The sequence below is a fragment of the Dendrobium catenatum genome, unplaced genomic scaffold (genome assembly GCF_001605985.2).
Source record: "Dendrobium catenatum unplaced genomic scaffold, ASM160598v2 fragScaff_scaffold_1553, whole genome shotgun sequence".
Taxonomy (NCBI): Eukaryota; Viridiplantae; Streptophyta; class Magnoliopsida; order Asparagales; family Orchidaceae; genus Dendrobium; species Dendrobium catenatum.
In genome coordinates, this window is record NW_021320015.1 from 275159 (window position 1) to 290057 (window position 14899).

The 14899-nt window shown below is 35.3% G+C and overlaps 2 protein-coding genes across 4 annotated transcripts; both read left to right on the plus strand.

Moving 5' to 3' along the window:
• The first annotated feature begins 282 nt into the window (after positions 1-282).
• Positions 283-3375, plus strand: LOC110101128 (putative pentatricopeptide repeat-containing protein At3g08820). The gene is made up of 2 exons (XM_020828920.2): positions 283-2792; positions 2981-3375. Exon 1 carries the CDS (start codon positions 577-579, stop codon positions 2665-2667), a length of 2091 nt encoding a protein of 696 aa, XP_020684579.1. The 5' UTR covers positions 283-576; the 3' UTR covers positions 2668-2792; positions 2981-3375.
• On the plus strand, positions 2736-9494 carry LOC110101135 (copper transport protein ATX1). Of its 3 annotated transcripts, XM_028700519.1 has the most exons (5): positions 2736-2792; positions 2981-3062; positions 7406-7481; positions 7590-7760; positions 8081-9491. In XM_028700519.1, exons 2-5 carry the CDS (start codon positions 3039-3041, stop codon positions 8089-8091), a joined length of 282 nt encoding a protein of 93 aa, XP_028556352.1. In that variant the 5' UTR covers positions 2736-2792; positions 2981-3038; the 3' UTR covers positions 8092-9491. The 3 variants fall into 3 exon arrangements, with proteins under 3 accessions (XP_028556352.1, XP_020684587.1, XP_020684595.1); XM_020828928.2 differs by lacking the exon at positions 8081-9491 and having other exon boundaries at positions 7590-8032; XM_020828936.2 differs by lacking the exons at positions 2736-2792; positions 2981-3062 and adding an exon at positions 7021-7307 and having other exon boundaries at positions 8081-9494.
• Positions 9495-14899: the final 5405 nt, after the last annotated feature.

Here is a 14899-nt window from a genome sequence, read left to right on the forward strand (position 1 = left end):
ATCTTCTAAGAAAAGTATTTTTTGATCTTCATCCTTAATACACTTCTACGAATGCAAGAGTGAAGTGTGAAAAATTCTGCGTATAAGATAACCTGAGGAAGATGACCGGAGATAGAGCTTTTCCGAACGAAAATGGAGCGGAGCTAGGGCTTTCGGCAGGGTAGCGATAGGCTTTCCGAACAAAAATGGAGCGGAGCTGCTCGCCACAGCTAGCGGGGAGAAGACATTTCGGCTTTCCGTACGAAAATGGAGCGGAGCTGCTCGCCACAGCTAGCGGGGAGAAGACATTTCGGCGGGTTGCTAGGGCTTTGCTAACGAAAATGGATGGGGACTAACGGAGTGGTATTTTTGTTATGAGAATAGTATTTAGGTGGTATTGATGTAATATTTAAGTTTTAAGTGTTAAATATGTAATATATATGTTATAAAGTGGTATGTATGTAAAAATCCCAAATAAATATTATGCCTCGTGTTCAAAGATCTTAGATATGGCGGAATCTGTAACTGCTTTCTTTTCGCAAGTATGAGACCATTTACCTCTCTGCAGCTGCGGCTGCAGAAATATCTTAGCGGGAAATGGCCGCTGTGGCCGCCGCCATTGCATCAACTTCCTTTCCTTCTCGTCCCCTCCTCTCCGCCGCAGCATTAGACCTAAAAAACCTTCTTTTTAACGAACCCCTTCCCTTCCGCGACCTCAAGCTCATCCATGGCCGCTTCTACCGCCTCAGCCTCGACGACGATGGCTACCTCCTCAACCTCCTTCTCCGCTCTTCGTTCGTCTCCGGACACCCCGCCCATGCCCTCCTGCTATTCTCACGAACCACAAAACCAAACATTTTCCACTACAACACCGCAATCCGCGGTCTGGTCTCAGCCAATCTCATGGCGGAGGCTGTTCACTTTTACTGCAATATGCGACGGGAAGGTTTGTCGCCTGACAACTTCACTTTCCCCTTTGTTCTAAAGGCCTGCGCGAGGCTTCTTGATTTGGAAACCGGAGTGAAGATCCATGCCCAACTTCTAAAAGTTGGATTTGAGCTGGATGTCTTTGTCAATACTAGCTTGGTATCGATGTATGCAAAATGTGGCGGATTGGATGACGCCCAGAAGATGTTTGATGAAATGCCTGTTACAAATGTTGTGTCTTGGACTGCAATGATTAGTGGATACATCAGCGAAGGCAAGCTGAAGGAGTCTGTAGATGTGTTTCGAAAGTCACTGGAGAGGGGATTGAAGCCAGATAGTTTCACCCTCGTGAGAGTGCTGACTGCTTGCACCCAATTGGGCGATGCGAAGATGGGAGAATGGATACATGAATTAGTATCTGAGAAGGACATGGATAGGAATGTGTTTGTAGCTACCTCACTTGTTGACATGTATACTAAATGTGGAAGAATGGAGAGAGCTCGCCATGTTTTTGATGGAATGGCGCAGAAGGATGTTGTTTCATGGAGTGCAATGATTGGTGGATATTCTTCTAATGGGCTCCCTAAGGAGGCATTGGAGCTGTTTTTCAAAATGGAAGCTGAGAATATAAAGCCGGATTGTTTCACCATGGTTGGAGTTCTTTCAGCTTGTGCAAAACTTGGGGCCCTTGAATTGGGTGAAAGAGTTACTCACTATATGGAAATGAATGAATTCCTCTCAAACCCAGTTTTGGGGACTGCGTTGATTGATATGTATGCAAAGTGTGGCAGCATGGCTCGGTCCTGGGTGGTTTTTGAACGAATGAGTGAGAGGGATCTCATAGTTTGGAACGCTATGATTAATGGTCTTTCCATGACTGGTCATGGAAAGACTTCCTTTGGGTTATTTGCTCAAATGGAGAAGCTGCAAATAAGCCCAGATGGTAATACTTTTGTAGGCCTCCTTTGTGCTTGTACTCACACAGGTTTGGTAGAAGATGGACGTGCATATTTCAATAGCATGGGTCAAGTTTACTGCTTGAGTCCCAGAATAGAGCACTATGGATGTATGGTTGATCTTCTTGGGCGTAATGGTTTGTTGGAAGAGGCTCATCAGTTGATAAACGAGATGCCAGTGGAAGCTAACGCTGTTGTTTGGGGGGCTTTGCTTGGTGGTTGCAGGATACATCGAAAAATTGATTTGGCAGAGCATGTCTTGAAGAAGTTAATTGTGTTAGAGCCTCATAACTCTGGTAATTATGTTCTGCTATCAAATATCTATGCTTTAAATGGTAGATGGGATGAGTCTGAAAAACTTAGATTGACTATGAAGAGAAGGGGAATTCAAAAGACTCCTGGTTATAGTTGGGTGGAGCTGGATGGTGCTGTTCATGAGTTCCATGTAGGAGACAAGTCCCATCCAATGTCAGAACAAATCTATCTGAAGCTGGATGAACTAACCAAGCAATTAAAGGCAATGGGGTACATGCCAAAAACTGAAGTTGTCTTATTTGACATCGAAAATGAAGAAAAGGAGCATTCTCTTGAACATCACAGTGAAAAGCTGGCAATTGTATTTGCACTCATCAGTACGCAGCCGGAGGAAACAATAAGGGTAGTGAAGAATCTCAGGGTTTGCAGCGACTGTCATTCAGCTATAAAGCTTATTTCCAAAATCTACAGTAGGGAGATAATTGTCAGGGATAATAACCGGTTCCATTGTTTCAGAGAGGGAGCTTGTTCATGTAACGATTATTGGTGAAACCAAAAATGGAACAAAAAATTATTGGGTCGTAGGAGTTGGTGAAAACATGGAGGGAAGCATGGAGATTTAGAAGAAAGCAGTCTCATCCGCTCAACCAGATAGTTTGCCACGTTTAAAAATCGGTAACTAGCTAAAAGCTATTTTAGCTCTCCTGACAGGATCTAATTTCCCAGCTTCTTCACTGATGTAATTGTGCTTAGGAGCTTCAGTGTCTTGTTTTAGATAATCTTCATAGATGATTGTCTTAGTAAGAATAACTGCAAAGCATTCATACACTGTACCAATGGTTCACTTTTTGCCTTTCTTCCAGATATTCCTGGAGTTTCAAAAGGAAAATCGACCTAAAGAAAGACCAACCGGTGCTAACAATGAACTCCGTAAAATGCTATGAAGTAAGAAATACTCCGTCTTTTGATCTCAATCCTGTCTCTTGCCTGCTTGATTCTTTGCTAAAGCTCATCTCACCCACTTTTATTGATTCACATGAGTGGAACTGGGGATTTCTGCTCAAGCTATTCTGTCAATTAGTGTAAATTGATATGGAGAAAAAAGAAAGTCTGTGTGGTGTATTGGAAGACAAGAAATCTGAGAACAATATAATTTTGTAATTCATAACCCAGCTTTACGTGTAAATTTGATCCAACTGTATATTTTTCTTCTTTTCTTTATCATATAAAAAATTTGAATGAGTATGTATTTGTAGAATTTCGTCCGATTGTCCGTGTATTACTTGTTAAACATCTTAGATTCATGTACCCTTTGTTACTATGTGGTTTGTCTCGGGTGTCTTCTCTTCTCTCGAGGGGCTTCTGAAATTTCATCTCAACCATGCTCTGACCTTTGATTTATTCAAGAAAGTTGGGCTACCAGTGTAACTATCACAGAATGAGTATCTAGGTTTGGCAATGGTAGAATGAGTATCTGTGTCCCGAGCGTCCTGACGCTGTGTCCCCAATAGGGGTGTAAACGAGTCGAGTATTTGTCTTATCAAGCCTGGTTCGTTTAATCCTTAATGAGCTTGAGCTCGATTAGTGGGCTTAAGATCGACTCGTTTAAAAAATATCAAGCTCGAGCTCGTTTGATATTATAAAAAAATAAGCTATCAAATATTATAAAAAATAATATATATATATCGAGTAGCTTGATAAGCTTTCGAGTCGAGTCAGGTTGAGCTCGAACTCGAGCTCGTTTATCATAAGAGCTCGAGCTCGAAGCTCGATAATCTCGGCTCCCGAGCTCGTTAACGAGTCGAGTTCGAGCCGGCTCACGAGGCAGCTCGGCTCACTTACACCCTTAGTCCCCAAGCGCCCTGGCGCTGTGTCTCCAAGTGCCCTGGTGATGCATTGTTTGCTGGAGAAACAATAGAGAACAGAGTGCCATAGCGCTCTAGATTCAAAATCACAACGTTGTTTAGTGTCGCAGCATTGCGGGTTTGAGCACCACAATATCATGATGACAGAGGCTTGAGCGTCACAGTGCTTCGAGGCAGACTTGACATTTTTCTTTCTCATTTTTTTGAAAGGTGGCATCCCTTGGTGTTATTTACTTACGTTTCTCTTATGTTTTGAGTATGAGAACGGTGTAAGAGAGAAGAGAGGCAAGGAGAGAGCTAGAGAGAAGAGAGATATGCACTTATTTCTCCTTCTTTTCGTAGTGAATTTCTTAGTCTGATGTGGCTCCATGGTTTTTCCCGATTTTGAGTTTTTCCACATTAAATCCTGATGTCATTTATTTTCCGCTGCTTATATTTTCTTTTTTGTTTCATTGTATGGTGTACTTCCATCCCAACATCTTGAACAGGCAGTTATTACGTCCAATATGAAAGCAGAGTTCATAAAACTTTTTGAAGTTACTAAATAAGCTATTTGTTTGACGAATTTGTTTAAAGACTTTGGTATGTACTACGAAAATTCTTTGATTTTTTATGATAGTAAAGTGCCATTCACCTAGCTTGAGATCAAATGTGTCATGAGATAACCAAACATATTAGTATAAGGTACAAAGAAAGAGCATTTATATTGCCAAGCTTACGGAGGTGTTCTCATTTCATAATTGTAGGATCTTGGAGGAAGATGAAGATACTATTGGTTGAGAGGGAGAGATGAAGGGAAGAGAGAACAAAATTTAGGAGGAAAACTTTTTAAAGCTTTATTCCATTTTCCTCAAATTATACATCAACTTACAACATCTATATATAGGTATTTACATAGGTGTGATGTCTTGTGAAACGACTTAACCTAAATCTAAACCAATCATAACAATCTCTACATTTGTTCAGATTTTACAATGAAAAAAAAAAAAAAAAAAAAAAAAAAAAAAAAAAAAAAAAAAAAAAAAAAAAAAAAAACGGAAGAGAAATATTGAATGCTATCATTCTGTCTTGACCAACCAACAACACCTTGTTCCCCATCCCACTGGTCACCTCCTAGCAGCTGCAACTCCACCTTGCGGCAGATCTTCATGCTTCCCTGTCTTGACCAAGAGTCACTGCTCAACTTGCTTCCATCAAGAACAGTGTCTATCGACATATTTTATCTCATCCTTTCTTCTCTTTTGCACAACAAACCGAGCATCAAGCATCGTCAGTCATTTGCTCTTTCTCCACCCGTTCTCCCCGTCGTCACCTCTCTCACAGCGCGAACACAGCCCTCACTAACAAGATCTTCTGTTCTGGTTCCAGGCTGACCCGCGATCAAGCCATGTCTGCCGCACGCCTTTCTTGCGGTCATTAGCCCAGCGCCTCCCACGAGGCTTATGTGTACACGCAACTCAACCGCTTGTGTCTCCGTCTGCCTACTGTGCCTTACGTGAGTTTGCCCTCGCATCCTGCACACGTCCGATGTCCTGCGCGTCTGTTACGGCCTACGTCTCATGCGCTCCGTGGCCTTGGACTCTTGCCCTCGCGCCACGCACGCCTTTCGCCTCGCCTCGTGAACCTCGCCACTGCAAGACCATTCTCGCCCGTGCGCCCCGCGCACCCTCGCCCGCGTACACCTTTGCCCACACAAACCCTGCACCTTGCGAACCTTCCTGTGCGACCTCCTCTTATTCGATTTCTTGAGCAAGAAACCTCCTCCATCTCCCAACTATGCCACCACTTGTAGGATCTTGGAGCAAGATGAAGATATTCTTAGATGAGAAGGAGAGATGGAGGAAAGAGAATAAAACTTAGGAGGAAAACTTTCTAAAGCTTTGTTCCATTTTTTTCAAATTATACATCAACCTATAACAACTATATATAGGTATTTACATAGATGAGATGTCTTGTAGAATGATTTAACCTAATCTGAACCAATCCTAAGAGTAATGCCTAAAATGGTTGGTGTTTGTATTTGTTGATGGTCATTGAAGCATTAAGTATGAAGGAGGTTGTGATAATTCCTCTTTTGGAATCTTAATTATCTTAATTACCTAACATCGATTAGGGAATGGAAAGGCTGTTAGTTTTCTGTCATGGATGGAAATACATGGATTGTAAGAGGGCTTGTTGCGGCTTTTGTTTGGATTGAAAATCTCAGGATCAAAGTGAGGGTCATTAATAATTGTTTGGCTCATGGAAATGGCTCGTTTTTTCACTTGGAATTGAAGAGAGAAGAAGGGAGCCCCATTTCTTTTCTACCTTTGGAGTGTTGTTGAGGAGAGAAAGTGAAATCAAGTTCCTTTAATTGGAATCTAGATCGACTCAAACTTAATTTATTAGCTCATCAAACTCAATTCACGAGATATTTATTAAATGAAGTCGGAGCAATCTCACTGGTTAACTCAGCAATACTTCTAATCTTACTAGTTTAAATAGTCTATAAAAAATGCTACTGAGGAAACTAGCAGTTGCATAAGAGTTTTGGTATACTCTGTAAAAAAGATGTAAAAACTCTGTTGAAAAACTGGAAATATCATTAAAAATTTCATTTTACCTTTTTTTCCTTTAAACACCAACGCATGTTTTTAAAAACTTCAAAATTTCAGCAAACATTTTCGCAAGTTTTTGACATTTAACCACACCGGACTTAGCTGGGTTGGTGGGCGAGCATGGTTGGGAACCTCCCAACCCATATTCGATTCCCTTCTAATGCGGCGCGACCCCTTAAGTCAGGAGAAAATAACTGCAGGTTCTGCACCTCTGGGGCTGATTTCTGGTAGGCTCGCCGAGAGATTAGTTACGCCGCCATGCGCCTCTTATGGGGTTCCTTCAAAAAAATTTTTTTTTTTTTTTTTACATTTCTCATTAGAAAAATGCTTTTCCATACTTTTATGTCTAATTGCTTACCAACATTTATTGTATAGAAAGCTTATTGGCTAGAATTTTCTGAGCCTAAAATTTTCATGCTAGCTTTACTATTCTTTCTATAAACTATGGAAGTACAAATTTGATCAAAAAGTTGCTGAATATTATGACAACTATAAAATGACACCATCGATCCACTCAAACAAAAAAGTTAGCCTTTGAACTTGTTGAAATGTGAACAATGAGACTTTAACTAAAGAAGGCATCTTTCTTCTTTAAACAAGTTAAAGTACAATAGCCTCTCCACAAAGAAACGAATCTCTGGAGTTCTTTTTATATGTGCTTCCCACCGCTGGATTTCTGAAACATTTCCCAACCCTTACAAAGCAAAGTCCAATAAAAGCTAATGGCTGTAATCAAATAACTTTCATCTTTCAGCATTTTCGTTCTTCCTTTTCTGTATTTAATCTCTTTGTAGAACTAATCACCATTGCATGTGATTTTCTGTAGTTGGTGGAGCTGAAAGTTGGCATGCACTGTCAAGAATGCATCAAAGCCATTAAAAAAGCCATCAAGAAAATTGAAGGTACTTTTTAATCAGCCAAAGTTCATAATTAATAAATTCTTCAACTTTAAGCTGATTTTGGCTATTTTATTTATATATTTGGTTCTGATTAATAATATTATGATGCAGATATTGAGACTTACAGAGTTGATGCAGAGCTTAATAAAATCACAGTTACAGGCAACGTTACAGCTGAGGAGGTGGTTAAGGTTCTTCAGAAAATTGGCAAGACTGCAACTTCTTGGAATGAAGAAGAGAATTCTGTGCTGAATGGCAACGGAGAGCATCCAGAATTTGAAGGTTAAGGTTTCGTTTGAAACAGTTTTCTTACTGCTTTTTTAAAGCAGTTTTTAAAAACTTTTATACTAAAAAATTGTTTTAAGAAGCAGTAAAAAAGCTATTCCAATCGAAACATAAATGCTTTTTAATAAAAAGAGCCAACGGAATGATGAATGATTTCTAGTTCATATAATGGATGATAAATCTTTTGTACTTAGTTGAAGAAATTGAAAACATGGAATATTTTTCAGTCATAATTAAGGTGCAATTAGAAATTCAAATATATAAAATGAGTGAAAATAATTTCATGATTTTCTAAACTATATATTTTTTATTTACAGACTTTAAATAAGCAATCAAATGAGTCATCAAACTGCCGTATTCATAAGGTAAGTAACTATGTTTTTATTCGGAAAATGAAGACATAATATCTTGAAATCCTAAAGAAGTGATAGAACATAAACCTTTTTAGCACTATTTTCTTCACTGCTAAGTTCTTATTTTACTTTTATGAGGTATTTAGTTTCCATTACCCTTTGGATTGCCAATTTTACTCCCCAAATGATGTCGTTCCCTATGTTTGGGGAATGAGTTAAATATACTAGACATACAACATATAAAATATACTTTGTGATGGACGTTGGACGAGCTTTGTGGCATGGGAATTGTTTTCAAGTGAACGATAATTAGGAGATTGTAGTCAGATGATAGTAATTAGAGGATTGTAGTCGAGTTATATTAGACAATAGACTATAGTTGGGTAATGGTGGGTGGATGACGATAGTTAGGCGACTGTGGTTTGATGACAAAGATTGTGTGGTGGTCCAATGGAAATGGTCGGTGGCAGTTTAATGGTGATGAATGAATGGATGTTGGTATGGCATTTGTTTGATGACAATGATCAGGTGATGGTCTGATAGCGATGGTTGAGTGGTGGTCTGATGATAACTTTCGGGTCATGGTCTAACTATGATGGTCTGACATCATCGATTGAGTTGAGGTTTGATGGTGGCGATTGTGCAATGGTTTGATGGGGGTGGCCAGTAGGTGGAGCTTGGAGATTTTTCAAGTGTTTAAGCTCTTTTGAGTCTTAAGTCAAGATCCAAGCCTTCATTCATGTAAGAAAAAGTGGCATATTTATGAATTTTTAAGAGCGTCACGCCATATAAATAAAGTCAGAATCTGAAACACTCTATAGATGTTCTTAATTGATTCCCTCAATCATAAATTGTTCGATCTTTTAAGTGCTGTAATAATATCATTATCAAGCAATTTTGGGCTATTGAAATTGTCTCATTGAGACACTAGATTTATTCGTAAGTATGTGAGATTTGGAAGTCATTTGTTTTTCCAAATAATATCGTGAAGTTTTTAATTATGCTTGAAGTGTTTTATTTGGGCTCATTTGGAGTCAGATCATATCACTTTTTTATGTCAATAAATTCGTCTTAATGAGACGTTCAGTTTGACTAAACATTTGTTGAAATTAGAGTTCGTATGCTTATGAGTTTAATTTTGAAAATTTTCAATTCAACTTTGTATTAAAATTTGTGTCTAATGATGTCAATTTTTGATTACTTATTAATTCTCATAATAATTTAAATACAAAATGACAAAGTATATATTTTTTGTTTACTGGGAGATCATGATTCAAAGTAAAAGTCAAAGATGTTACATCTTATCATGTTGAAAATAAGACAATAGAATTGCCCAACTTCAAGAACAATCTAAAATAGACAACACAAGGTCTTAGTACATGAAAAAAAGCTGATTCATGATTAGATTAAGGTTTCGTTTTGGGCAGCTTTCATTCTGCTTTTTAAAACAACGTTTTAGTACAAAAATCTCAAATTCAAAAAAAAATTGTACTAAAAAGCTGTTTTAGAAAGTAAGAAAAAAGCCGTCCCAAATACGCATTTCTTTTTGTTTATTATAAAGGTGCTTTAAGAAGCAGAAAGAAAGCCGTCCCCACATTGGGAAGGCTTTCTTACTACTTTGTACAGCTGCTATAGTGAAAATAAAATTTTAAAGTTATTGTAGAAAATAACTTTCTAGTAGAAATTTTTTTTGAAAGCAGCAAAGAATATTTGCTAAATAAAAATTATGATTGTAGTCTGAAAAGTAAAACCGCAAGAAAGTTATCCCATAGGAAGCAGTAAACTCATCATGATAAATCAATAAATAAAAAGAATACTTATTTTGGAGAAATTTGCATTAAAATATTTAGGAAGGTATGCTCAATAATATATATATATATATTTTTTTTTTCACCTCACACAAATAATTCAAAATTTAACTAATCAATACTCTTAATTGGTAATTTTTTTGGATTTTAATAATTTGAGAGTGATGTAAATATAAAACAAAATATAAAATAAAAATATTTGATTATTACATATATATTAACTTGATATTTTAAAAGTATTACATATTTGTAACAGTCATGTTTCTAATAATTTTTTGATGTAATTATGTATTCATCTTTTGCCCTTTCTACTATAAAGCACATTACATAATATATTTTCTTATCAAAATTGGACATGTTAACTAAAACATACATTTTTAGAGTAGAAATTTTATAAATGTCTCAAACATCTATCTATTTAACAAGCGAATAATTAACAAATTATAGAAGATTGAAAAAAACTTATGTCAAAATATGCGGATAGACTTATATTAGTGCTATATAAATTTTTTATATGTAGTACTAATCTCAAAGTAAATCCAATGATTTTCAAGTCAATATTGATATAAATTTTCTCCTAATATCTTTAACACCACAATAACCTTTAAACATTGAGAGAAGTAATTACTTAGGTTAAAGTAAATAAGTTCTTAGGTCAATGAATGAGAATGATAGGGTAAAAACTAAAAAGTATGATAAAGAGCGTCTTCAAATGAAATCGATCTTTCTAAGCAAAAAATAAATAAATTATAACGTTCTACATTAGATTAAGGTTTCATTTGGGATAACTTTCTTATTACTTTCTAAGACGGCTTTCTAGTACAAACATTTTTTTAACTAGAAATTTTTGTACTTGGAAGCTGCTTTAAAAAGCAGTAAGAAATTCATCCCAAACGAAACCTAAGTTTACTCTTATTCTCTCGCTTTCTCTTGCATGATTTTGAAGAAATTCTATATCTTTAACTTTATTTTGTAATTGATATAAAATACGAATAATCAATCAAATTTTATGTTGCATTAATCCAAAGCACTTCCACGCTATTTTTTCTTATGACTTCTTGGACAATGCAAGTTGTATTGGACTTTTATTTATAGGCATCATCTTAGATATAGCTTGCTTGATGGTGCTAATTTGTTATTGTTTATCTGAATTAAATTTATAAGGGATTAAAATGATAGAGTTGCCAAAAACAATTGACGCCACTTGCTCACCAAAATAAATTGTTAATGACCCTTTAATTTTGTAATATTTTGATTGACAAAATGTTACAAATTATGGGGCAGGTGCATATGCTTCATTATTATATATATATTTTTATTTATAATATACAATTATAATTCTCTTTTATTTTATTTTTATTCCTAATATTTCACTATTGTTTTTATTTTTATTTTTTTAAAAAATTATTTTTATTTATAGGTACTTTTAGTTCAACCTCTATCTTTTATTTTGCATGCCCAAACTCACGCAAATTTATTTTTACTATATATTCTTTAATAGATTATGCATTCATTGCTATTGCTAATGTATAAACATTTGTGATACTATTCATTTGTAGCTATCGTGAACCCCCACCCAGACGCTAAAAAGAAACATATTTTTGCGGTTGTAAATGATGTTGCACCGTTCATAGAAACTGATTTTTTGAGCGAAAATAAAGATGAGCAAGAATCTACATCAAGCAATTTTTTTTTTGTGTTAGAAATGGAGTTCGGCTGGAGTTGAGTTATTGTTTGATATGATTATTATTGTATTTTGAAGTTAAAAATGAGGAGTTCGGTTGGAGATGCCCTAACTTAACTTTCTCAAATTTTACATCAACTTCAATATCAGTAATATTTTTAGTGCTTAACATCTAGAACAAATGTAAAGCATTCATTGTTAAGCAGAAAAAAATGAATGAAATGTGTCTCATGCTTCTTAATTTAGTCAAATTAATGACCAAATAAAGGCAAAGCAATAAGAAAACTTATATATATATATCAAAATGGTCGTTGACATATCTTTTTATAATTGCTCAAGAGGCATCTTATATAAATGTCCCCCTAATTGTTAGACGGTGCAACACCCTCACAACAATTTTCAACAAAATAGTTTATCTTTGCAAATAATTTCGCCTTGTATTTTTCTCATTTCCAATAATTGTTCTCTCGAATTATCTTACATACTTATCAGTATTTATGAGAGTGGTATAATCTTTGACCTCCGTTGTGAAGATTGCAAGTTCGAGACTTGGTGGTGGCCTTGATTATGAGTTGAGCTTTGCGTTGTGCACCATTTTCTCTAATTTACTTAGCTAATTTTATGCGTGATATAAAAAATTAAAATATATTGTTATTTATAAACTCAATTTCTTGCCCATAAAGATTTATTTTCAGTTTATAGAAAATATATACACCCAATATACATTTATATTCTAGATGCATCAAATTTTTATTTATTGTATTTATAAAAATATTTCTCAAATAAAATTAACACTCCACATTTAATTGATCCACCTAACTAAGTTGATTTTTAATTTTTTTTCTTTATATGTGAGTGTGGCCACACTTTTATATCTATATGATATGATATTTTTAATAAAGAATAAATTCAAAAGGTTGGTGTATAGTACATTAATACACATCATAATTAAGGTAAATTATCAAGAAGAATTTATCTTTTTTTTTTAACGGGATATTCACCTGTTGCTACCCCAAAAAGATGTTTGACGACGTGACTAATCATCGACTAACCTAGAAGAGACACCCACTCCAGAAACATTCTGTCCCGCACTTGATTGAACTCCATTCAAGAAGCGCTAAGGGTCGGGGGTTCCCAATCATACTCGCCCACTAACCAGATTAAATAACATTGGTTAATTTATCTAATTTTCTTAGTGAAACACATAAAAAAATAGTTCATTTTCATATCAAATGTGTGTGATAGAAATGAAATATATGAGTGGTAGGAAGAAAATATGAGCGGTATATTTGATATTAAAATAATATAGTGTGGTATGTATGTAATATTTAAATTTTAGGTATTAGATATGTAAATATGATGGTATAACCGTATAAATTGATATATAGGTAAATTTCTCAAAAAAAATTTTATGCGGCTCTCAATGTAGAAAGATATAGCTACTGTCATTGAAGCGCCAGTCTGTCCAATTAATATTAGACAGCGACAACCAAAACAAATCATCTCCATGTGGCGCTCCCTCACAGGTTACATATCATGTATGCGTTTTTGACTAGATTAGTTGTTTATTGCCCCCCATTTGATACGAAAACCGAGGACTGCGCCTATAATATTAACAAATCATACCGTCCACCCACAAAAAAACAACTATCACCCGGAGAATTCAAATCTCCACACGGCGAAGTCCCTCAAGTACATTCTATACGCTAATAATATACTTTTTCCAAAAAGTATAAAAAAAAAAATCCACTACTGCGTTCCCGTCACCTTCCTCCACCAAATCTAACCCAAATAGTTAGCCTTATTTTCTTATTGTGCATCTCGATGAGGACACTAGTTAGTATAGTGAGATCACGGGCGAGTGAGCAGAACTTTAATATATTCTTAATCCCAATTTTTACATAAATTAATTAAAATTTGAGAATACTAACAACTTTGTCTGGAAGAAATATATTAACTCATGATGTTGCGAAATAAGTTTTTATCGGCCGGTTAAGTCTTGGTTTGTGATTTTTTTTTAAACAGTTTTTTTTATAAAATTAAAATCTGTTTATTAAAAAAATAGTTCCAAATAAAATTTAAGTTTTCATTTGAGGTAAATTTTTATCATTATTTTTTTACTATTTAAAAAAAATTATACTAATAAGATACTTTAGAATTTAAAAAACAGCTTTCTAATACATAAATATTTTGAAAAGAGTGACAAAATAATGACCATATAGTAATTAACAAGATAAATTAAAAAACAGCTTTCTAACACATAAATATACAAAATAATTATGATTTTACAAACAAAACATTAGCATGTTAAATATTCCATACAAATTAAACTAAAATAAACTTAAAAGCTTAATAATTTAATTTAAAATTAAATTTAAAAGTAAATCCATTGACATTTTGTTTATCCGATATCATTTTTAAGTTGGAGAAATTAATACCCGGTCACTAAGCTTTCTTGACGGGCCCGGCTGCGCAAACACCGAATTTGTTTCCACGTGTCGCTCATTAACAAGTTACATATCGTGTTTTGCACTCGACTAAGATAGTGAATCCGACGGATAAAAATGCATGATCAGTTGTTGACGCCCCCATGTGATACCAAAACTGAGCAAACTCCGCGTTTAATATAAAACATACCACAACATGAACCCCGCCAAAAAACCATCACCAATCATATAAGGAGCTCACCGAATTCAAATCTTCTAAACGGCGAAGTCCCGTTTTTGAGTCCGATTGTAATGTTCCATTTCCTTATAAAAGCAAATAAAGAAAGAACCTCCCCGAGAAGTGACCGCGTGCTTATCAGGAGGAGGTGAGGACTCCGGACAGGTCCTTGCAAGTACGGTACAGTCTATACGCTAATACTACGTTTCCGTCACCCTCCCCTCTCCTCTCTAGAGAGATATCTCACCGAAATAAATAGCTTTATTTTCTTATTCTGCACAGAAAAGAATATTGCAGTAAGCTCACCGCGAGTGAGCAGAACATTATTAAATTCTTAAGATTATCACGACAATTCGACCAAAATCGGCGTTATCATTTATCAATAATATAAATGCATTTACCCCCCCTAAAAAATCTAAATGTCATTTTTGTTAGTTGATTGGCTAAATTTTGCAGAATATTATACACTTCTATTTGCGAAGAAAATTTTAAATTTATCAATTACGATGTGGGAAAAGAGTTTTTGTACACTGGTTAGAGCTTTTGATTTTTGAGTTTGTCGTCTCTTATGTATCAAATTTTTTTAATTGACACAGTTATGAGTGCTAAATATTGCCCTTAGCTTAT

Coding starts and splice junctions, on each gene's coding strand:
- LOC110101135 (XM_028700519.1), top strand. CDS start 3,039: ATGAACTCCGTAAAATGCTATGAA. Junction 3,063..7,405: donor ACTCCGTAAAATGCTATGAA/GTAAGAAATACT, acceptor GATTTTCTGTAG/TTGGTGGAGCTGAAAGTTGG. Junction 7,482..7,589: donor AGCCATCAAGAAAATTGAAG/GTACTTTTTAAT, acceptor ATTATGATGCAG/ATATTGAGACTTACAGAGTT.
- LOC110101128 (XM_020828920.2), top strand. CDS start 577: ATGGCCGCTGTGGCCGCCGCCATTGCATCAACTTCCTTTCCTTCTCGT.